The sequence below is a fragment of the Falco naumanni genome, chromosome 3 (assembly GCF_017639655.2).
Source record: "Falco naumanni isolate bFalNau1 chromosome 3, bFalNau1.pat, whole genome shotgun sequence".
Classification (NCBI taxonomy): domain Eukaryota; kingdom Metazoa; phylum Chordata; class Aves; order Falconiformes; family Falconidae; genus Falco; species Falco naumanni.
Genome location: NC_054056.1, coordinates 13746192 through 13769339, shown reverse-complemented (window position 1 = coordinate 13769339; position 23148 = coordinate 13746192). Strand labels below are relative to the sequence as shown.

Here is a 23148-nt window from a genome sequence, read left to right as displayed (position 1 = left end):
CTTCTAAAAGGCTTTGCTAAATCCAGCAACACTTTCTGAAGATCTTTTGCTATAATGAAAACACATTTTAATGTGTGGCAGGTATGAAAAGTATGCTCTTTAATCATATCTTCCTTTGGAAAAAAAATCCCCACATTTTAATGATTCTTTTAATAACCAAGTGAAGTTCGTGTCAAACCCCAGTGATAGTAAGAAAGATCCCCCAAGCCTCTGTTTCTGTGAAATTTCCACATCTTTAACAAGTACCTGCCTGTAAGTGGGAAAGATGTCTTGATGATGGTGCAAGTTATGGAGCAATTTCTAACAGGAGAATCATTGCTTCAAGATGCTGAAACTGGTAATGATTACAGATGATCAGACAAATTCATTAGTCCTCTGATGGCAGAGACCCTCGCCGCTAAGTAATTTTTCCACCATCTATAATGACAGCACCATCTTGTGGTTTATTACAGTTCATAAATTTTCATTTTACATCTCAGAGTCTCTTGCACACAGAGGATGCTGTAAGACATGCTACCCAGTATGGAATCCTTCCACTCACTGAAAACAATACAAAAACTTTTCCCACTGCTTTAGCATTGCCAGTTTGAGCACTGCTAGCAATACAGCCCAGTAGCGCAGAGGCGGGTGCTGAACAGTGGCTGCCAATGAGGTCCAGCACCCACAGAGCTTCATAAACAGCTCCATGACCTCACAAGACAAACGACAACACAAAATGGCAAACCTGCTCCCTCCTCCTGTCTCTACGGACACATGGATCACTGTTTTCACTGAAAGCGCTTTTCTAAGCAAACCTGATTGCCTGCTGTGCCTGAAGAATTAAAGGTTCAGTCTTTGCATACTAATAGCAGGTTATCACCTAACTGTTTCCAACTGCAGAGACAGGTCACTGACTATCAGTATGTCTGCAGTTTAACAGGAATATCACAACAGCCTTTCTTTGACTACAGTTCTTTTCTAGTATCATTTGGTCTGTTGCAGTTGCGTTTACTTTTAAAAGCTCTCAGAAGCTCACAGCCAAGTTACGGATGTGATACTAAAAAACCAGAGCCAAAACTGTCCGATACCCGGGTTGGAGCATTAGAAAGTGGGCATTCTTTAGTTTTGGTGCTGGATGCACAGGGGATAAGTTCGGCCCAACACACATCCCGACTTTGTTCACTATTTATCTTTAGATGGCCGATCTATACGTATTAATGACATTTCTGAAAAACTACTGGCATACTCCTTACAGTTCCATGAACTACTTATCATATCCACACTCTTACTACGCATGTGTGGCCTAGAGGGTTGGGGGTCCTCTGGTGGTCCTTTGGGACACCTTCATCTTTTCTTCATCCTCTTCCTCATCATCTTCCTCTTTTTCTTCTTGTCCTTTTCATGACCTTCACTTCTCCTGGCCCTGTTTCAGCACTCTGGGTTCATGTCTTGGTTTCAGACAGGTTCTTATCTACTATATGGTTATAAACTATACAATGCAATGTTCTACTAGTAGCTAAACTACATAGTACGGTGTTGTACAGTTCGCCAATGCCATGGATACGTAGTTCCAACATTTACAGTTAAGCACACAGGTAAATATTTCCCGGTATCAGATGGACTGGACCTGTCGTTACCTTTGACTGGAGAAAAGCTTAGCCAAGAGCAACAACAAACAGCTGAACGCAGTGTATCTGTAGCTTCTTACTGCAGAACGGAATGCTGACAGCTGTTGTGAAAGGAGCTTGATGAGTAGGAGAGGCATTATCTTGTTAAATCCAAGAAAAGATCAGCAGCAACCATAATTTAATCTCTTCGTAAAAAGCATTTGGCACGGTGCTACAGACAGAAAATGGAGACAACGTTTTCAGGGCCTCTGTGTGTGTATACATATATATGTGTGTGTATATATATATATATTTTATATGTATAAAATTCAAAACTCTCCAGTCATCAGCAGGAGCCATCAAGCACCACCACAGAAACACTCCTGCACGTTATCCCCGAGTATCCACTAAATCCTCCAGACCCACAGCCCTGCTCGGCTGCTGAGGCGAATCTCGGCCAGAGACACAGCCCTGCGCTAGGCAGCACGTTGATCGCGATTTGAGGGGACTGTCGCCAGCCTTGGGCAGGCACAGCACGGCACGGCCTGTCACCGAGGGGGGCAGGCCCTGAAGCGGCGCGGAGGGGGCGCTGAGGGAGGCGGAAGGGCCGCGCCGCCATGTTCCCGCCCCGGAAGGCGGGCGGCGGGCTCGGGGGCCGCCATGGTGCTGCTGAGCGCGCCGCGCTGGCTCCGCAGCCGCCTCACCGACCGCTTCTGGAGGGTGCAGGAGGTGCTCAAGTATGCGCGGGTGAGTGTCCCGGCCGCCTGCTGCCCCCTGCCCCGGGCGGCCCGGCCTCCCCCGGCCCGGCGTGCTACTGAGGGGCCGGCAGGGCCGCTCGCGGCGGCGGGGGGAGGGGGCGGCAGCGGCCTTGTTTCTAGAAACGTCGAGGGTCTGCGTCAGCGTCGAACTTTCAGTGGGCGGCCGTTGGTCTGTGCGGGTTGCACCGGAGGCGGCGAGTAACGCGGGCTAGCTGTGGTGTGGGGCTACAAGAGCTGCGGCAGGAGGACCCCGGGCCTGACAGGAGCAGCCCCCTGTAAATACCGCCCGGTTGTGGGGTCTCGTGGTTTCTTTGGGGTTGTTTTTTTCACTAGGCAAAGGAGCAGTAAAAAAACCCCACCGCTTTTAACCATGCTCTTCAGGTGCGTTTTAGAAGGATTGCTTCCAAACGTGATTTAATTGAAGTCCAAAGTGTTGTACCTAGGCTTGGGAAAAAGCTTTTCCAAGGGCAGACTGTCGGTGTCCTGGGAGGTAGTACATTTGCTGTAGTAGTCTGATGGAAAATGCTGTAGTAAGTGACAGGTATCTTGGTGTTGTAGTGCCTAAGCTACCCACAGTACCTGTAGTAGTTACTTATTTCACTGGCTGCTTCCTCCTGCTTCATGTTAGATGACTGTCAGCTACCACCGGTAAACTTTGATTACACTTTCTGTTTGGGCAGCAGCAGTATTTTTGACATATCGGAGGCTCCTGTCCCATCCCTGTATTCACACTGACAAAACTGAGGGGGCAGCTGAGGAAGGAGAATAAATGTGTGAGTTTAGGGGCTGGCTGAAAGCACTGAAGATGGTTTTGTGGTTGCCTTCCCCCCAGAACCGCAGCCTAAAATGGGGGCTGCTTTTGGCTCCTTCATGCTGGTCTGAAATTTTTTCAGCCTGCTCCAATTCCTTAGCTTTATGTGTTTCCCATGCTATAAAGCGAGGCAAGAATATTTTCATTGTATGCCAACTGAAGGCTTAGCTGGTGTTTGTGAGGTATTTCATGATCCTTGTTGTGAAATACACCTGAGCATATATTAGTATTGCTGAAGGGTTAACTTGTAAAACAGTCTTAAAGACAACTGAACAAGAACATCTTGTTTTCTTTTCAGCATTTTCGTGGCAGGAAGAACCGCTGCTATAGCCTGGCTATACGAAGCGTTCGGAGAGCTTTTGTGAAGTCTACAAAGGCCAGAAGAGAGAAGAAGAGATTTCTAAGAGCGGTAAAGAGCAAAACATTAGATGTGAACATGAAAATGGGAGAAAAGTGGAACTGAAATAGCAACTGTCCTTACTGGGGGAGGGTTCTCTCAAAGTGTTTTACCAGTGGGTCAAAAATACGAGTTTAAAGTAAACATACTCCCTCTGTGGTCTGAAACAGCTCCCATTCTGAAGTTCATAGATGTATACGTTGCACTGAGAAGACTTTAGGTCTGAAAATGTTACGTTTACCAAGTGTGAGCAGATCAGCAAGACAAAAGGTTTACTTTTAAAGTATTTTTTATTCAGGTTGTTAATTTTTACACTTTTAGCTCTGGATCACTAGGATTGAAGCAGCTTCTCTTGAACATGGTTTGAAATACCCATCTTTCATAAGCAATTTACTTAAGGTAAGGACGATGCATGAAGAATAATTACTTTGAAACAACAAATCAGAGAAAATGTCATTGACAGAGGTCTTCTGAAGTGCCAGGCAAATTAATTTCTTAAACTCTGAAATCTTTCAAGTAGATGTAGTCTGACAAAACATACCAAAGGATTGCTGGTTACTGTGTAAAAATGCAACCTCAAGGAATTGAAGCTGCAGCCTTCACTTGCTAATCTTTGAGCCATAACGGTGGGGACTTCCAAACTGGGGCCTGAGCAGGCAGTAGCAGCATAGGGTGTGGTGGAGGGGCTGAAAAGCTCCTTCTGTCTGACTGAACTTCTGCCAACACTGTCCTGCTTCCTAGTTTTAGTGATGAAAGGCCTCCTGCTTATGAAAGGACTTTCATTCACTTCAGGAAGTAAGTTCTGCCCTAAACCTGTTTCTCTTCCTTATATGCAAAATCCCCTTTTATCCTGGTGAAAGCTGTTTTACTACACCTTGTTCTGTCCCCAAAACTTCTACTGCGCATCTTAAGAATGAGGCTTGTAAAATGCTTTTTATGCTTATTGCTACTGCAGGCATTAAGTAACGGCTACCTTTCCTTTTCAAGAAATTTCAAAATGCAAAGCTTGAATTAGCAAAAACAACTCTAAGAAATCTCTGCTCTTTTCACAACTAGCTTTGTGTTTTGGTGAGCAGGGACAGTGTAGGGAGTTGGTGCCGTTGTCCCTTGTTCTTAAACATGCTGGGGAATTGGTTTTAATTTTTTATAGTGGAACTGTAAAATTAAAACTTGTTTCTCCTGGCTCTGATCATAAAAAGATAGCGTTTCTGCTGCTTAGAAGTGGAACTACATACAAATTTATAGCATATTTCAAAACATTTTATCTGTTTCAAATAAATATATACCTTTCTAGGTTTTCTGACATGTTTCCTGTAGTGTTACAGTTTCTGAAATGTATACACTCATTCTCCTGGTTACTCTTCTTGTACTTTAATAAAAAGAATCAAACACTACCTCAAAGCTAACTAATTTTTATTTTTATTTTCTCTCTCCTTTATTTTTTTCTCCTTTTTTTCCTGCAAGATGCCTGTCCCTTTGATTCATGTCTCAGAGTAATATATTCTTGTAAGATTCCCTGTTAAAAGATCCAAAATAAGCAAACTTTTGTGTAATACCTCCCTCTTAGATACTAATACACAGTTAACCGTGCAATATCTAGTGTTAAGGGTATTTGATCCTGCAGTCTTTGATTCTCTAATCCAGGGCACATTTTAAGATATCAGGCAGCTCTAGCACAACAAGTGAACTTGAATATGTCTCAGAACTGAAACAAATGCCATGGATTAACTGGTAACACATGTCCTTCCACAAAATAAGGAGATTCTTCTTTAGTTTTTGGTTTCTACCAGGAAGACTTTGAGAAAGTCAGTAAACAAATTTTACGCGGTGGCTTAAGGAGACATCCATAGCTGAGTGGTCGTGCCTGACAGTTCTCTAATAGTTCCAAAACTGTACAGGATAGAAAAAAAAGATGGATTTGCCTTAAGACCTCAGGCAGTCGTTAAGCATTGCAGTGTTGTTCCTAAAAATTACAGTGGTTAACCAACCAAATTTTCTTGCGTTTAGTCCCAGGTGGAGCTGAATAGGAAAATGATTGCTGATTTGGCTATTTATGAGCCGAAGACGTTCAAGTCGCTAGCTGCCCTTGCCCAGAGGAGGAGACAGGAAGGCTTCCTCGCCGCCCTGGGAGATGGCAAAGAACCGGAGGGGATATTTTCACGCATCGTGCACCACTGTTGATGCTGAGAGACAAGTGTTAAGACAAGAGCTGGTATTGCAAGGTGCCCTCACTCACAGGCTGCTGCCCAGGCCGTCGCTGCGGGGCACATCCTCTAAGGATGGTTCTAGAAGGAGGACGGGTGGCTGCAGGTGTGACACTTGCACCTTGGTGACCGTTTTTCCCCCCTGTATTAACTGGAACGCCCAGAATTGGAAGCTGCGGGTGGAAGTTAGCGGTGCTGCGTCGGGCCTGTAGGACTTCCCGTGTTAACGACGGGCGTGACGGGCGTAACGGGCACACTTTCTGTTAAGGACTTAATAAAGATGTTTTTTGGTAGCCACTACAATTTTGAGCGGTGACTTAAGGGAAAACCCTGCCCGGGGGGGGGGACGCAGGCCGCGGCGCTGCGGAGGGCGGTGGCGGGCGCCAGAAGTCCCGCCCTCTTCGCCGTGTTCAAATTCCCAAGCGGTGCGTGGCGTCGCTGCGTCCGGCCCGTGGCTAGCGTCAGACGTCACAGGGGCCGGGCCAATGGGCGGCCGCCGCTCCGCCGCGCCCCACCAATAGGCGAGGAGCGGAAGCGGAGGGGCGGTGGGCAGAGGCGCCGCCCGGCGGGGAAGGAGAGCGGAGGCAGGCGAGGCGGCGGCACCACCACAAAATGGCGGCGGGGTCGGGCAGCGCGGCGGCCGTGGTGGCGGTGGCAGGCAGCGGGCCGGCGGGGCCTCAGGCCGCCGGCGCTACGGCGGCGGGATCAGCCCCGGCGGGCGGCGGTGCGCCGGTGCCGGGCCCCGGGGCGGTGCTGATCGGGGACCGCCTGTACTCGGGGGTGTTGATCACGCTGGAGAACTGCCTGCTGCCCGAGCACACGCTGCGCTTCACCCCGTCCATGAGCAGCGGGCTCGATCCCGACACCGAGACCGAGTTGCGCGTCACCGGTTGCGAGCTCATCCAGGCGGCCGGCATCCTGCTCCGGCTCCCGCAGGTAGGGCTGGGCCGCGGCACGGCGGGGAAGGCCTCGCCGCTGGCCGGGGGAGAAGGCCGCGGCAGGGCGGGCGCGGGGCCGGGCCGAGCTTTGGTGGCTAGGCCGCGGCGGCGGGCGGAGCCGGCACTCGGTGGCTAGGCCGCCATCCCGCGGCTAGAGGTGGGGGGGGGCGGCCGGGGAGTGCCCCTTTTGGCCGGGCTGTGGAAGGCGAAAGCCGCCGGGCCTGCGGCCTTCCCCGCCCGGGCGGCAGCGGGTGATGCAACAGCCTCCGGCGCCGCCCCAGCGCTACCGCAGCGCCCTCCTAACGCCGGGGCGGCGGGGGGGGGAAGGCCTCTGGCACTCCCGGGGGCTGCCGTGACCTCGGAAGGGCTTTGTTTCCTGGCGAGCTCCACTCCCCCCGAGTCTCGTTGCTCTCCTGAGCGTAAAACTTTACAGGCATCCTCTAGCTACCCAACCTCGGCCGCTCAGACTGTGTTACGAGTTTATGCAAATCATAATACGATTAGGAAACACCTCCTCCTTCCACCACGGAACAAATAAAGTTTTTCTGGTATACTGCCATTCCTCCCAGTTCTACTGGATTCTAGCGTTTAGGGGGTATATTATTACTATTTTATTTATTTTTCTATGCTTTGGCACATGTTTTCATACTTGATAAAAGAAATTAACGATTTTACTTACAGTGTTTGTGGTGTTGATAACATTTTGGGCAACTTAATCTGTTACAGAGGTAGGGGGTGCTAGTTTTCCTTAGATCCCACTGAATTTACTCCCGTGCCTAAATACAGCTTAGCTCGTCTTCTGGGTCTTAAATCTGTTGAAGTCATTCCAGGTAATGTCTCGTTGGAACTGGAAGTTGTTTTATTAATACCTGTTGTGATTTCTTCCTTTTCAGGTTGCCATGGCTACAGGACAGGTGCTATTTCAACGCTTTTTTTATACCAAGTCTTTTGTGAAGCATTCCATGGAGGTAAGAAAACATTAAAAGATGCATATGGTTACAAATGTTATTTGATCTGTTTTGCCACGTTAGATGTGATCAGAGTGTTAGTAACTAACCTTTAGATTTTACTTCTCGATCGGTATGATTTTTACAAAGCTATGTAGTACTGATTTTGTACAAATTTTTAGTATTTCCTTCTTTTACCACCATTTTCTCTTGTTATCCCTCCTTAAGCTGTTGGAGGAGATCAGTTCCTGAGTTGAGCAAAACATCAGTATCTTGCAATACTTGTATTTCAGCATGTGTCAATGGCCTGTGTTCATCTGGCATCCAAAATTGAAGAAGCACCAAGACGCATAAGGGATGTAATTAATGTGTTCCATCGCCTTAGACATCTACGGGAAAAAAAGTAAGTTTAGACTTTGAAATAATTGGAGGTATTGATGTTGTAGTTTAAAGTTTTTAAACTTCATGGGCCAGTGATCGGATCATTCCCTGTTTTGTAAATCAATGAACATCTTGAAGAAATCTCATGAAGGAGAAAAGTGAGTTGACCCATTTTATTAAGTAAACGCTTTTGGTGTTAGAAATAGTGATGTCTCTTTACATTTACACGAACACAGCCTGCATGTGAGTACTCTCAGAGGTTAAGATCATCTTCAGAATTTGAAATTGTCTTGCAGAAAACCTGTGCCTCTAATATTGGATCAAGAATATGTGAACTTGAAGAATCAAATTATTAAGGCAGAAAGAAGAGTGTTAAAGGAGTTGGGATTTTGTGTTCATGTAAAGCACCCTCATAAGGTTTGTACTGTATAAGTTAATTTTATAATAAGCATTTCATACTCTGTAAATGCTTTGAGTAGACTGCCTAAATGCATGGAAGCTGTATCGTTTGTATATGATAATGCTAGTTAATTCGGTAAAGCTAGCATCTTATGTTCTCGATGTCTTCTTTCTCATTTAAGAGATTCTTACTAGTTGGTCTTGTGTCACTGCTGAAAGACGACTGGAGGTGGATGCAGATGCTAAGTATTCCTTGAAGTCAAATTATATAAGCAGGTAGCTGTGGTGCTGGAAAACGTCAACTAAATGTAGTTTCTTAAGCAGAAAGGAATTTGGAGACCTAGGATTGTGATAGCCTATTACCAGAAACACTGCGTGTCATGATCAATCCTTGTTGGATACATGCTGAGGTTATTAAATCCTGATGAGCTAGTTAGCAGTGCTGCTTATATTCTAAAAAGTACACTCAGATGTGAAGGACTTGACTAGAAATGAGATGGTTCTCAACATATAAATATCACGTGCCAGACTAGGAATGGTACTTGAAAGACACAACTACTGCAAATGTTTTAAATTGGCGCTTTAGTACTGTTATCCCATAAGTAGCTAAGTGTGGAAGAAGAACCTGCTACTTCTGTGACAGCAGGACTTGGGATCTCTAAAAACTACTGCTGTCTTAAAGTCTTTTTAAGCCTGCTTGACTTAAATTCAGTCACTCGTTCATGTTACCAGTCCCCCAGAGGACAATTGTACTTGTTTGTTAATTGGTATGAATTTTTTCTATTAGAATAGTCTTTATCTGCAACCTTGTTTTCCTTTAAAACCTAAGAGAAAAACCCAGACCTGAATAAACCAGCAACACACAACATGTTAGATCTGTTCTGTGCAAAAAAATATATTTCTTACTGCTTATTGCAGCTAGTGATATTTTCTCCCAAGTTTACAGCTAAAAGGAATCGTGGGTTTGATAGGAGAACATACATAGTTTGAAAACAGTTGAAGACGAGACATCTAGATGAATAGCATGATGCCTGAGCTCGGAAGACGGAGAGCTAGGAAGGTCAGATCTGGTTGAGTGTCCAGCTTTTGCATTGGAGAGCAGAAGCAGTGTGAATAAACGCTGGGGATGTTGCAAACGCTCTCCTGTGGAGTGTTGTAGAACTTGGAAGAGAATAACAGATGCCTCATGGATCTCCCTCTGAAATAAATAGGTGGCTCTCAAGATTCTTGTTAATAACGCAATAACCCGTATCTTCCAGATAATCGTTATGTACCTTCAGGTATTAGAATGTGAACGTAACCAACACCTGGTCCAGACTTCATGGTAAGTTGATTTTCTTTGTTACAAGAGACCAGCAGGGGCAGTAGCAGAAATATGTCACTTGAGGCACTCTGGGCAGCATTGCTCGGATATGATTGTGGGCCACACCAGACAGCTCCACTGTTTCTTGGTGTGGCCCAAACTACTACCCAAATGTTGATCGGCCTCTTAAGTTAGAGGTGCTGTTTTAATGGTAAGGTAGCTTTCCACCCTGACTTCTCACTTCCCTCCTCTCTGCTTTCACTTTTCAGCTGAAAGGAAAATGTTGAGTGGGTTATAGCACTTTCTTGGTTTTTTGTCCTTCAGAGAAAATGATGTATAGTTAAAAACTCTGTTACTAGTGCTGGGAAGTGGCTTTTCCCATGGCTTGAGCTTGATTACAGGTGTACCAAAAACTCAGCACAGATAAATTTCTTTTACCTATATGGACAATGCAAGATGTCAGCTTCTAAGACTGGATAAACTCAAATGTTTCCATGTTTGCCGAGAAATGTCCTCTGCCTTGTTGCTCTCTTTACAGTAAAGATTTGCTTGGGGATGGGAAGCTTATGTAAAATTCCAGGTCTTAAACTTAATGAATAGATTAATGCTTTAAACAAGAATGCTTTTTAAGAATACTGTGGTTTAAAAACCGTTAGTGAATCCAAAGATCATATTTCTGCTGACTGAACTGTCTGGTACTGTGACCTGTGTGTAGAGAACCAGTTTTGACTTTTCTTTTCTGTACTCTTTTAATCAAAGGGTAGCCTCTGAGGGTAAGTGACTAAGACTTCTCCTCTGCTGCCCAAGCGCTATGGTGCAGGGATAGCTGCCGTCTTCAGTCAAACCAAAGCAGGCTCTCCAAAGAGAAGGCTGACTCTAGACAGGTGGTATATACATGATAGTATAGTAACTGGCCAACTGCTTCTTGTGCTTACACTTTTTTGACTTTTATTTTCATTGTGCCTTTTGACTGCTGTATATTTGATAACCTGATTGTTGCAGTTCTGAAAGATTTTTAATGTTATGCTTCTATAACTGTTAAAATAATGTATTCTTAAATGATAAAAGAAATTAAGGTGGGATTTAAGTCTTAAAAGAGATGAATTAACACAACAAAATCTGAAATCTGCTGTCTATTTGTAAACTAGTTTGAGGAGACATTTGAGTACATATGTGAAGCTTAGAGTCAAATGTAGTGCTTGGAGAAACTTCCTGCTACCAGCTTTCCCAGTACCATTGCATGAAGTACTCGGATGTGACTACTCATTTCCAGTTTTTTACTTGTAATGAAAAGGTTAGGTGAGGAGGGAGGAAATTTGCCTAATTGAGAAGCAATTCACTTGTTAAAATAATTTGTGTGCTGATGCTTGTTGCTTCTAGTACCTGAAAACTGGTGGATATCCAGTATAATTGTTTTTTTGAAATGTGTGTTTTTACAACATTACTTTTTTCTTAAAATATTGTAACAAGGTTTCATTTCCTCATGTGTCTGATTCTGAGCCCACAGGGAAAATATGCAGACCAAACTTGGAAGCAGGCATGTTATTCAATTTGGCAAATTAGAAAAAGGCTGTATGACTTCCAGATGTTTGACGTACCACTTTTCTTTATTGCTTCTTTTGCCAAAAGGTTTGTGCTCTCTTTGTTGTGGGACAAGAAAAGTAGGTTTTGAAGTTCCTCTTTCCCAGAAAGATGAGCTGATGTTTATTTAGCATTGCTTCTCTGGGGTAGCAGTTGCTCTTTGTGTGAACAGGAATGTAAGATAACTGGGGCAGGTGGGAGTTTGATGCTTTTGGAGTTCAAGTTCCTTTTGTCTGTCCTGTGTAAACTGGTTACAGGTGTTTGGACTGTGGGCTCTGGTTTGGATGCCTTGGGGGTTAGTGAATCCTTGTATACTGGGTACCCACATGGTTAATTACTATTTTCAGAAAGCGTATTCTTTTGAGGACTTTCTATTGTGTCTGGTTTTAGCTTTTCCCCATCTGATACTTTGCTTGGCATATGTGCTCAAAAATCTAGATCTTTTTAAGCACGTCAGCTGACAGATTCAGAGGAATTTACTTTGTGTATTTAAGATTTAGAAGAATAATGCTTAAGTGTACTGACTGGAATATATGCAATATTTTACAGTTTTCTCATTCTGTGAATATTCATTTTAAGCAACCTTACTGAAATGGGACAATTTGGAAACCTTATTTCATGTGCCAAAGAGGAGATCTGCCTGAATACTGAGTATTCTTCTGAATTGATGTTCGCAAACACCCTGATTTCTTCTATGGCTGCTTTTTGCATCAAAAAGAATTCTCTTTTGGATGGAAAAAAACGCTTCTGAAGGAAAGGGGACCCCTTAAATCTCCAGTGGAGGCTGACGTGTGCCGAAGTGGACTGCGTTTTCATGGGAGGACTACTACAGGAGCTGCAGCTTTCAGCAAACCATCTGGGTTCAGCCGTATTGCAGAGAAACATGTGAACCTAAAAATCTATATCTGAGTACTTCAGATTATATTGTATGTTGTCTTGATGAAAATAACTTTCTCTGTTGCATGAGAGCAGGCCAGTAGAGATCCAGGAGGAAAAGTGAAGTTAAAATTGGTTCTCTTTTCACAACTGAATTTTCAGCAGCCAGCCAGCCAGTCAGTCAAACTTAATTTCTGTCACACATCCCTCCCATTGAGGGATATTTTTTATTTTTTTTATTATTTTTTTTGTAAAATCATTCAACTTTTCTTTAGATTTACAGGAGTATAATGTTGAGGTCTAGTCACTGAATGCAGAAAGAAATAGTCCTTGTAGAAGTAAAAACAAAAACCAAAAAACACAAGCAACTTTGCAGTGCCATGCAACTTTCCTGATATCCTGTCTTTCAGGAACTACATGAATGATAGCTTGAGAACAGATGTCTTTGTAAGATTCCAGCCAGAAAGCATTGCCTGTGCATGTATTTACCTCGCAGCTAGGACGCTGGAGGTGAGCCTGCAGTTCCTTTTAATTTCAAATTTGTTAGGTGTTTTAATAGAAGCAAAAAACTGAGCGTGCCTTGCCTTGCCTTCCCTTTCAGATTCCACTTCCTAATCGTCCACACTGGTTTCTACTCTTTGGAGCAACAGAGGAAGAAATTCAAGAAATCTGCTTAAAAATTTTGCAGCTCTATACTCGGAAAAAGGTTTGCTAGTTTTTCGTATTGTGAGCGTTCATTAGAGGCTGCAGCTTAGGACATGAGTTGGGAAACCTTATCCCATTTGAAACTAGCTGCAAGCCTGGTACATGAAGTGGAACAGGATAGTTCTAGTGTCTGTGTCTCTTTAGAATTATTTATTTATTTCCCCCTCCCAGAAGTGAGTAAGCAGAAAGTTGATACAAAGTTTTGTCATAAGTGGTCCTCCTGTGTTCACAGGTTGATTTATCTGATCTGGAAAGTAAAATAGAAAAGAAGAAATTAGCTATCGAAGAGGCAAAAGCACAAGCTAAAGGTCTAGTACCTGAGGGAGCCCCAAGTTTGGATAACACTTCAGGATTTTCCCCTATCCCGAAAAATGGTAAATAGTGGATAACTTGTTTTTAATAACTTTCTCATCTTAAATATGTATTTACCCCTTTGGGATGCATAAACAGTGTGGTTTGGTTTTCATTTTTTTTAAGCTGGCTTTAACAACTATTCAAATGTCAGAGTTTGAATAGCATCATAACTTTGTAATTTCTTGAAACAAATAAAAGGCTAAAATCCAGTAAGTCTAAAATTAAGGTTTAAACTTCTGTAGTACAGGGGCTTGCTATTATGTAGTTTTGGCAATGAACTCGAACAAATACTTGGAACTGGCATGTTATGCTAAAGCAATACTGAAGCACAGGTATGATTAGGATCTCTGGCAGGAGTAGTATTTTTTGGGTGATGGGTAGGGAATATTTTCCTGTATATTTGGTCAAAAGTTTCCGGTCTCGTACATTCTGCCTAGGAGATAACAATTACCATCTTCCTCCTCAGTTTACCTTTAATAAGATACTGAGTGATGGACAGGAAAAAGAAGTTGCTGTTCTGCCTTCCTGAAGTGGCTTTGAAAGCAATGTGTTACTGTTGCAGTTAACTCCTTGGCGTTCCTTCAGTGTTTGGGCAGAAATGTTTCAGGTTAACTTCTGCCTTCTGTGAACTTCTTCAGTTCTGCGTCACGTGGGTGGCTGTGTGGGCATGCATGTGTGCACATACATGCAAACTGCACGTAGTACTGATTGTTACAAAGATGGGGAAATGGGGCAAGGGGAGGCTTCAGTCCTTCTTTCAGTCGCTACTCATACTTTCAAGATAAGGTAACAAAGGCTTGTTTTTCTAGAGTCTCCAAAAGAGGTCAAAGGAAATAAACCTTCACCGCTACCGGTTCAGGCAATGAAGAATGCTAAAAGGAAAACAGAGGGAGCAAAAAGAATGAGTTCAAATAGCCCAGTAAACGGGTAAGGCTTTCAAATTGAGGAAGCAGATTTTTTTTTTTTCCCCAGCACTACTTTAAGCAATGTAACGTTCTGTTTATTCTCTGTTGCAGCGTTCAGAAAGGAAGAGAAAGCAGAAGTCGAAGTGGAAGTAGAGATCAAAGTTATTCAAGATCACCATCCAGATCTGCATCCCCTAAGCACAGGTATGTACTGTCACAAAGGCAGGGTATGCTGCAAAAAGCTCCCAGTTCCAGAGGGTGGGCTTTGGTAGTTTCTCAGCTGCGGGGGCTGTGGAATACCAAAGCAGTACGTGCTGCTAGTTAAAACTCCAGAAATGTTATGGCTGAGAGTTGTACTATTTTGGCTCACAGGTCAAGGGAGTTGCTGTCTCTGACCTTGTCATACCTGTGCCAAACAGGCTGAAAGAGTGTAAATATACTGTGACATTTTCCACTGTCAGCCTGTTTTATTGGTGACACGTGGCCCACCGAGCAGCAGGGTTTGTGTATCGGTTTGGGGCTTTTATATGTAAAGTTTTATATGTACAGTTGGGTGTTTGTGGCTACAGCCTTTATGGACTTACCTTTTTACTAAACTGTACTGGAGTAGTTAAACCATTTTCCACAGTAGATGAACCTTTCACTCCAGCCTTAGTCTCATTGGTGTTGTTCCTACAAAACTTAATTCATAAAATAAAAAATGATCCTGTTTTGTATCCAGTTGGGAGTATCTAGTAAGAGATTCTTGCCCTTCAGTCAATGCAAGTTTGGCGGCTTATTCAGCAGTCCATCCCGTTGGGTTTGGGTGGGGACTGACAAAAGTATGGCTTTGTGTTAATGTCTGTGCGGGAAAAGACCAAAGCTAAAATCTGCTGATGAAAATTCTTCAAATTTGAATTCAAAATTGCGTTTTAGTAATTATGGATGTAATGGAACATCTTTAAAATCTGCTTTCTGTACTGCCTTTGACTTTAAAGTTCAGCATATAACCAATGATACATACCCATAAAGGGGAAATCAAAGAGACAGAAAGGAACATAAACTCCAAACTTGGGTGTTTTGGTGACAGTATAACCATAAGCGAAACAGGAGTAGGTTTACCTTTTCTCTCATTGTTGGTAGCACTTTGAATCTGGCAGTTACTCCTAGCTATTCATACTTGTTTTCTGAATAGTGAAGGAAAAAACCTAAAACTGAGACACGACTGCTATACACCAAACAGATACGAGTTTCTAAAAATCAGTATTTCTAATGTAACCAGATGTGGTCAAGCCTAGGACACAAAATTAGTTATCATGGGGTTCTGAACGACAAAATACAGAATTAAGTGCCTGCTCTCAAAGTGTGCTTGCACACCTTGGCTCTGCAAGTGAGAAGCATTTGTCTGTATGGTACTTGAAGTGTGTATATATGTATTGGGACTACCTTTAGGTGCTAGTAGTATCACAGAGTAATACTGTGTAATATTAAGAAAATCCTATGTTTTCTCTCCTGTTCTTTTCTCTTTCCCTAGGAAAAGTGAAAGTTACTCTACATCAAGCGGTTCCAAATCCCACAGCCGTTCCAGGAGCCGCAGTGACTCTCCCCCAAGACAGTTCAACCACAGCTCTAGCTACAAAGGCTCCAAGGTGAGAAGTTACAAGAAGTCAAAAGACTACAAATACTCAACGCACAAGCCACGGAAGTCACGCAGCAGGAGTTCATCGCGTTCCAGGAGCCGATCCCGGGAGCGCTCTGACCATTCAGGGAAGTACAAGAAGAAGAGTCACTACTACCGAAATCACAGGCATGAGCGTTCACGCTCCTATGAGCGGGCAAGTCATCGCTATGACCGAGACCATCCTGGCCACAGTAGGCATAGGCGATAAATAAAGCAAAAAGTTCTTTCCTTTGGAATTTAAGCAGTGGAGCTCTTCTCTGTTTGAACTTTGCAGTATAGGGTTAACCTGGCTTGTAAACCACCTAGCTTGAGTAATGTCCATTCTGCTGGCAATTCTGTACTTGCTGTCGTGAATCCAAAGGAGAGACACTAACAGGATGGGATGATGTGAAAGGCTTAATCTGATAAATGTCTTGGTGACTGTTCTGCTGGAGTGTCACCTAATAACAGTGCAGAACTTCTCGCTGGATGCTCCTACGCCTGCTCTTTAGCAATTTCCATACTGTAGTGCAGTGGAGTGTTGTTTGGGACTTCCAGTTCTGCAAGCAGGACCTCCATTGCTCAGTAGTTGGAATGCTGGGCTGAGCAGTCCTTCCCTGTGGAACTAGAAGGCTCCAGACAGTTCATAAAAACCATTGGAGTGGCTTGGTGCTAACAAAGCTGTCTTTTCATACTGACTCAGTTATGTTGTACAAATGTTAAGGTGACTATTTTAGAACTGTTGCCTATATTAGGTTATATATGTGTATATATGTTTTGCAGTGTTACAGTATGGGAATATGGCCTTACTAGCCTTTACACTTTATCCACAATGTAAATAAGCATTTGTTTAATACAGGTGGAAGATATATACAGAAAATTCAAAACTTGAATTCTATCAAAAGACTTGTGTAGAAAATTCTGATAAATGTGAAAGTATTTAGCTCTGTGTATTGAGAGTAGTATATTTTTATCTGTGCAATGCTGTGTGCGGGCCACCAGCTCATAAGACGTTTCCTATATATACATTTAAAGTGGTTTGAAATTCTTTACTCAGGATCTTTGACACTCTGAAGAATTAGTAGTTTGTCAATCTGCATGCTTGTTGAAGAACAGAGCATTTAAAAAAAATAGCAAAAACCCCACAGCCCAGTAGTATCAGTTCTAGTGGTATATCTGAGCTGTTACTCTCATGATCCCTAATTTCATTAAAGTATTTGATTTTCTATTACATTTACTTGATAGTAGTTTCTTATGAGCTACACCACTGTGCCTACTCATAAGGAAAGAAATTTGGTGCTGAAGATTCATCAAATTGTAGTAGATTTAAGGCTAGCCTAAGTTGTTACTCCCTAAACACAGCTATAGTAGGTGCCAGGCTGGGCCCATCCTGGAGGAGTAGACTGGTGTGCTGTGTGGAGTAGGGTGCTGTTACTTGAGCCTTTCAAGCTCTGCGAGTAGATCTTACTAGAACCACTGCCTGCTTGTTAAACTTACTCTGGCCCCTGCAGGGGAAACAAGATGCATGAGGTTTTTTCTGCTCAATCTTGTAGATACCTCAGTGTGACTGAGTCTTCTAACGCTTTTTTTTAAATTCAGCCCAATCTGATGGCAATTTTCTTAATGTGGAGTGTAGAGGCAAAGCAGCTGAAAGGATTTGCAGTCCACCTTCCTTTTAGCCAGCCTCTAGTCTACCGATTTCCTGAGCTGGAGGTTGGGTAGGATTATTCTGCGTAATCACCAGTGGACCTGATTGTGAACTTGACTAATCCTTGTTTGAACTAAGTCATGCTTTTGACCTCTGCAGCAACCACTGGCATTTTATTCCATAACAGGAATTACTACTTTACACAACACGGTTACTTGTTCTAAATGCATCACTGCTGGATGGTTTTGTTGGGTGACCCTGTTTGCTGTGCAGAGAGAAGACTAGTTATTTCCTGGTCACCTTGCAGTAAGTAGTATGTGTGTAGTCCTTTACCATAGTTATGATTACATCTCAGCTGAGAAAAGACAACTAATTGAGATAGGCAGCGTGTACAAGGAAAGCTCCTCGGAGCTTTGGCAGAGTCCTGCTTTGGAATGTAAGTTAATCTGGTCCTGAATCTGCAAACTATCTGCCTTCGCTTGACTTGCACAGAGGTGGAAACTAATTATTTCATACTTGGTATGCTAGATAATTGAGTAGTACTTAAAGGAGCTCAGACACAGTGTGATACGAAAAGCAACTTTGATCTATTCAGATATGAACAACCTGAAGTAACAGTGTTCTCTAGAGAGTTCCCATTTTAAGTCTTTCTGATTCTTACTACATGTATATTACTTGGAGCAGGTCGACCTCAAAACTCTGTTTATTAATTCCAGTTCTAAAAGGTAGTCAGCGTTTCCCTGTTTAATTACTTCATTTTGCTCTGCACGCTTCCAGAATTGCCTCTTGCCCAGTTCATGAACTGAGCAGCGTAGGGGGAGGCAGGTTTCACAGCTGCTGCCTCCTCCGGAAAGAGGAATTACCTTAGTTAAGTCTCAAGTCTACTAACTACAGACGTGACCTTCCGCCAGAGCAAGTAGCATGGACGAAGATTAAGGTAAGACCCAGGCTACGAACACTTTTCTACACGAACATAGTGTCACTTGGCACAAAAATCAGCATCTGTGTTCTATAAACTACTGTGCTGCAGTACAGTGCTAAATAAATAATAATCCACTTTTTAGTACATTTGTTAAAATCTGGAGAGGGAAAAAAAAAAACAAACCCACAAAGGAGAAAGTGTGTATGTTTTTGCATTAAAGTGGTTTGGTTCCAAAACAAAAGGGATTATATCACAGGATTAAAAGACATCCTGTTCTAGGAGAGAACAATCTGTCTTTACCGGCAAAAAGCCCAACACAGACCGCTCCGCAGAATGTCTTGGCAGCGAGGTGGGTTTGGGGGAAGGTGCTGCGAGGAGCTCGACGAAGCGTAAGAACGGTTGAAGTGCAGGGGCTGGGTGGGTGTCGATGTCAGAGGTGCAGAGGGTGGTACGGCACGCAGCCCAAGGGCAGGCGAGGGCTGTTCTACTTTGCTTAGGAAGTCCAAGATTAGAGCGTTACTGCGTGTATTCAGTAACTCGGGGGGGATTTACAAGCAAGTAGTTCTCCAGCATGTGCTGTGCTGAGAACAGTGCTATCTGTCATACTTCACTCCGAAAATAACCAGATCGGCATTCCAAAGCAGTCGTTGCAGAGTTTCGCTTTAAGCTTTTTGCAGTGGTCAATTTACAAACCGTTGGAATTAAATCTGGATTTCCTTGAAGCTGGGAATCTTGGGCATTCTGTTAGTTTAGGCACCTGGCCAGGCGATACCAAATATAACATCCAGCAAGCTGCAGAAGTCTGTGGGATGGAACGTGCATTTCTCTCACTTTAAAATGTAGATGGCAGATAGCCGGATTGCATGAACGGTGATGACTCGTCCTCTTCACCCGTACAACAGGGAGCAAACTGCACAGGTAGCAGCTACGGGTGATCTTGGGGAGATGACAGAACAGCGGTTCATGAGAAACTTGCACCTTGATGCGTGGAAAAGAGAAAATGGGCTCAGCGCCAGCTCCTGGGGTGTGAAAATGTTTGGAAGTGGATGAACATCTGCGGTGGTTTTGATGCAAGCCGGCCCTGGGGAACTGTTGAGACAACTCGGGGAAGTAAGTGCTGCCGATTACAAGCAACTCAGAAGCTGACAGCTGATTCCCTTTTCTTGGAACCAGGTTGCGTTTGTTCGCCTCATCTTTCGTAAACCCAGTTCCTGTGGTGGGCGTCAAGTGGATGTGATTGGGCCCAACACTGTAAAAGAACCTGGGGAAAAAGAAATTGGAGAAAATGTTAAATACCGCGTCAAGTCATTCTGTTGTTCCTCACCTGTGCTTAGTGCCCTCTTGGAGCCCCTTTTTGTTTCTGTACGTCTGGTTGTCAGTTGATTTTTTTCCCAATGTTTGCTAAGGAGCTGAAAAGAGCAGGGCTGCTTTTGGTCTTATTAAAAAAAAATTGTTTCACCTGAGGGTCATCTGGTGGGGTAGCAGTGGGAGCCCACTGGTATCTGGCTGAACGGTGGTGGTTCATGTGAAATGATAGGACGAGGCGGTCTGTACCCTCACTGTGACTTAAGAAATCACCCTGCTGTCAGTCCCACACGTGAGCTTTTGGGGAACTCGACAGTTCTTTGGCAAAGAACTTGCTTCCTGAACCTTTTAGTTCTTTAATTTTTACTCATTTTCCTAGGAAGTGGAGCTGAATATAGAATAAATGACGTGTAATCCTGCTCAGACATAATTTTCACTATTCACCGAAGGATCAACTGCACTTTTCTAGGCATCAGTGTTTGACCTGGTGCATGTTTCAGGAAGCTGGAGGGATGGTACAGGCCTGTCCTCAAATCCAGACACGTTCTTAAGTCCTTGCGGACAGAAAATAGGACAGCCTCTGACCCGACTAGTTCCTCCAGCTGAAGCCTGTGTGTAGTAGTTTCACTATATTTACACTACTGAGACCAATCTTTTTTCTTTAGCTCCACCCAGCTACCAGTGCTTGTGGCTTTGTCACAGATCACACAATATTTGGAGTTTGTTTCCAACCTGTAGTCTACTCAGTGAGAGGTTGTGAGAGAATCTAAATGTTCATTTTAAGAAAACAAAAAAGATTATAGTTCTCATGGTTACAAAGATTGCAAAACACAAAAACCTGTGTCTATTAGGCTGAGCAAACGGAAGAGCTGAGATTTACCTAAAATAAATGTTAAAAGCACCGTGGTTTTGTGTACATGCATGCATATACAAGTCTCAGCTCTTTAGGTGAATTATGACTTGTGTTTTCTGAACATCTTCAGGTGTTCAGAACCGCAGCACGGGGCTTGCTTGTGAGAACATCAAACTCCTCTGTGATCTCTCTGTATCTGATGTTCACGTGCGCTTCCTTCTGCCCGGAGCGAGGTTCTCACTGGCTGGAACCTTTGGAGGGGCAGCGCTTACTGAAACCTCAGGCTTAGAAGGTGTTACAGTCTTGGCCAGGCTGTGGTTCTCCTTCCTTGGGAAAAGCCTTCTACCTGCTCCAGCAAGGCAGCCTAGTCCCCCTTCCTTCATGGGGAATAACCCTCGAGGCTTCCTGGCTAAAAGTTTCCTCACCGATGGACTCCACAGCTGTAAGTCCAACGTGCAGGTGGAAGGTTGCACCTTCAGATCTGTATTTGCTCTGTATCACCAGAGGGTTGGTCACCAAAGCTTTCCTTTTCCAGGTGAAAGCCTGAAGAATTATTTCCTCAAACATGGAACTTCTAGCTCTGTGTGCCAGGCGGGTGGTGACCGAGAGGTAAAGATCCCACCATGTTGGTAAGTTGATGCAATGAAAGAATAATTGAGTAAACAAGAAAGCTTGCAGGTTTTGAGATCAAAGGAGTAAACCTGGTTTCAATTCCCTGTTAGACATTTGGAAGGAGAGAGATTTTAACTGGGATGTACCATGAGCTTCAGTGACGCTGCCTCCACACCAAGCTGGGTGCTGGGAAAACGTGTGGTGTAAAAGGGGAGAGAGGTTCCACCTCGCTCAGAAACCGCCCGCCTTTGTGCCGAGCTGGCTGCGTGTGCCTCTCAAGTCTACCAGAAGCTGAAGCCAGCTTTAAGATCTGGCACGGCCAGGTCTGCAGTGCCAAAACGGATGGTGGCTTTGGTTTACGGCAGAGTATTTTGTGCACCTCTGTGAAGGGCGACTACTCTTCCCATGTTTGACATCCTGGAGCCTGCTTGGACTGAATCCTGCTGACCTGGAGGCTCTGGATTGGCGATTTAAACCTGTTTAGTTAGAGGGAGTGCCTATTTTTAAACTTTGTTTTGCTCACAGACTATCGCTCTAATAATGATTTATAGTTCCACAAACACTATAAATATTCTGATACGTTCTTGGGTGGCAAAAGCACCAGAGACCAGCAAGAAAAATAAAAACAGCCTTGCAGCGTGTCCTGCACGACGATGGACCTAAGCCAGAGAGGAGCTGAATGATGGAGCTCACTCAAATATGGAAACTGCAAGTAGCAATTATTTAAAAATATTGCTCTATGCAAAACAAAAGGAACGCTTTCTCCGGTGTCCTGCCAGGTAAATCCTCTGGAAATGTTGCCAGACAACCCTTGTTTTTACTGTCTTTAAATGTGGGGGAGAAATTACTAAGCCAGGCAGTTCTGCTTCTGGTGTAGCCAACTCGAGTTGAGCTGAACAACATAAAAATTTGCTGCCTTAGATTGTGCATAACACGTGCTGAAATCTGGAGTGGACTCCAAGAGTTTGACAAAAGTAGGCCTGGAGGAACTAGCTTCTAGTACACGGAACTTGGGTAAAAGATGTAGCAAACACCTTGGGAAGAGCTGGGAAGGACAGAATAAGAGCTGAGGGGAGAAGACGTGACTGGGGCTGGCCAGATTTGGATCCAGCATCAGCTGGTGGAAGAGAACCCGCATGCACAGGACCTGGCTGCTGTTTGCTGCCTCTGGTGAGGCAAGGAGCCCTGGGCAGTGTTTCTCTCATACGTACCTTGCTATGTCTTGCAACGTGGATATCTACCTCATGTTACTCAGGAAAAACGTCTCACTAGCGGGATGGGACCTTGCTCGCCCCGGGGAACCTGTCACCAGCTCGGTGTGACCTTGGACCATGTGACTGGACCTTGTCCTGGTTTCCCCGTCTATAAAAGCAGAACGAGAGCTTTTGGGGTTTTTTTTTTTTTTAGGAGAACCTTGCATTATGTAAAATTCTGTATGTGCTAGTTCTGTGTCTTGTGTATCTAGACAACAGCGGGGATTTTCAGGATATATTTTATTTACTGAGAAAAACATCTTCCTGTAGTTAGACTGTTTCTTCCCCTTCGAGAACTGCTCTGAATTCCAGAGAAGAGACAAGAAGCCTGTGTGTGGCGTCCTGGCTGTGCCCTGGAAGTGACGACCCTCCCCTTGACTTTGGTGGGATCTTTTTTGTTCAGCTGCTCATCACAAAAGCTGCTGGCAGAAGAATCCTCCGCATGACTCAGGAAAGAGGGGCTTCCAGGGGCAGGACCTGCACTGGAGGAGGAACACAGCAAGGGATGCCTGAGAAATTGAAGGCAAATAGCAGTGCAAGCGTTTATAAAGGGCCATAGAACCTGCGATTGGGTTTGATGGTGAGTGTGGCACCAAGCACAAAGTGCCTAACGGGTGTCACCAACGTCTCAGGTCAGCAAACCCACGCTGGGATTATGTCAGTACCGATCGCAGCCCTGCTGTGCCGTGGGAGGGGGGGCACAGGCTGCGCGGTGCTGCGGTACCCAACGGCGTGTCCACGCCAGCACGAGCCCAGGGGCTGCCAGTCCCA

At 44.3% G+C, this 23148-nt stretch overlaps 2 protein-coding genes across 8 annotated transcripts; both read left to right on the top strand.

Moving 5' to 3' along the window:
• Positions 1 to 2197: 2197 nt before the first annotated feature.
• On the top strand, positions 2198 to 6056 carry MRPL20 (mitochondrial ribosomal protein L20). 2 transcript variants are annotated; one of them, XM_040585375.1, is made up of 4 exons: positions 2201 to 2333; positions 3454 to 3564; positions 3874 to 3951; positions 5560 to 6056. In XM_040585375.1, exons 1-4 carry the CDS (start codon positions 2247 to 2249, stop codon positions 5731 to 5733), a joined length of 450 nt encoding a protein of 149 aa, XP_040441309.1. In that variant the 5' UTR covers positions 2201 to 2246; the 3' UTR covers positions 5734 to 6056. The 2 variants fall into 2 exon arrangements, with proteins under 2 accessions (XP_040441310.1, XP_040441309.1); XM_040585376.1 differs by lacking the exon at positions 3874 to 3951 and having other exon boundaries at positions 2198 to 2333.
• Positions 6057 to 6298: 242 nt separating this feature from the next.
• Positions 6299 to 17015, top strand: CCNL2 (cyclin L2). Of its 6 annotated transcripts, XM_040585362.1 has the most exons (11): positions 6354 to 6692; positions 7588 to 7662; positions 7935 to 8044; positions 8319 to 8439; positions 9681 to 9745; positions 12592 to 12691; positions 12783 to 12887; positions 13119 to 13260; positions 14050 to 14167; positions 14257 to 14349; positions 15659 to 17015. In XM_040585362.1, the coding sequence occupies exons 1-11, from the start codon at positions 6369 to 6371 to the stop codon at positions 16011 to 16013; spliced, it is 1608 nt and encodes a 535-aa protein (XP_040441296.1). In that variant the 5' UTR covers positions 6354 to 6368; the 3' UTR covers positions 16014 to 17015. The 6 variants fall into 6 exon arrangements, with proteins under 6 accessions (XP_040441301.1, XP_040441296.1, XP_040441297.1 ...); XM_040585363.1 differs by lacking the exon at positions 6354 to 6692 and having other exon boundaries at positions 7935 to 8048; XM_040585366.1 differs by lacking the exons at positions 6354 to 6692; positions 7588 to 7662; positions 7935 to 8044 and adding an exon at positions 10484 to 10608 and having other exon boundaries at positions 8325 to 9745; positions 11885 to 12691.
• Positions 17016 to 23148: the final 6133 nt, after the last annotated feature.

What these genes read in the sequence shown, in the direction of transcription:
- MRPL20 (XM_040585375.1), top strand. Translation starts at nt 2,247, where the DNA reads ATGGTGCTGCTGAGCGCGCCGCGCTGGCTCCGCAGCCGCCTCACCGAC. An exon ending in AGGTGCTCAAGTATGCGCGG is followed by an intron (nt 2,334 to 3,453) that starts GTGAGTGTCCCG and finishes TTTTCTTTTCAG; the next exon opens with CATTTTCGTGGCAGGAAGAA. An exon ending in AGAAGAGATTTCTAAGAGCG is followed by an intron (nt 3,565 to 3,873) that starts GTAAAGAGCAAA and finishes TTACACTTTTAG; the next exon opens with CTCTGGATCACTAGGATTGA.
- CCNL2 (XM_040585362.1), top strand. Translation starts at nt 6,369, where the DNA reads ATGGCGGCGGGGTCGGGCAGCGCGGCGGCCGTGGTGGCGGTGGCAGGC. An exon ending in ATGTAAAGCACCCTCATAAG is followed by an intron (nt 8,440 to 9,680) that starts GTTTGTACTGTA and finishes CGTATCTTCCAG; the next exon opens with ATAATCGTTATGTACCTTCA. An exon ending in TCAAATAGCCCAGTAAACGG is followed by an intron (nt 14,168 to 14,256) that starts GTAAGGCTTTCA and finishes TCTCTGTTGCAG; the next exon opens with CGTTCAGAAAGGAAGAGAAA.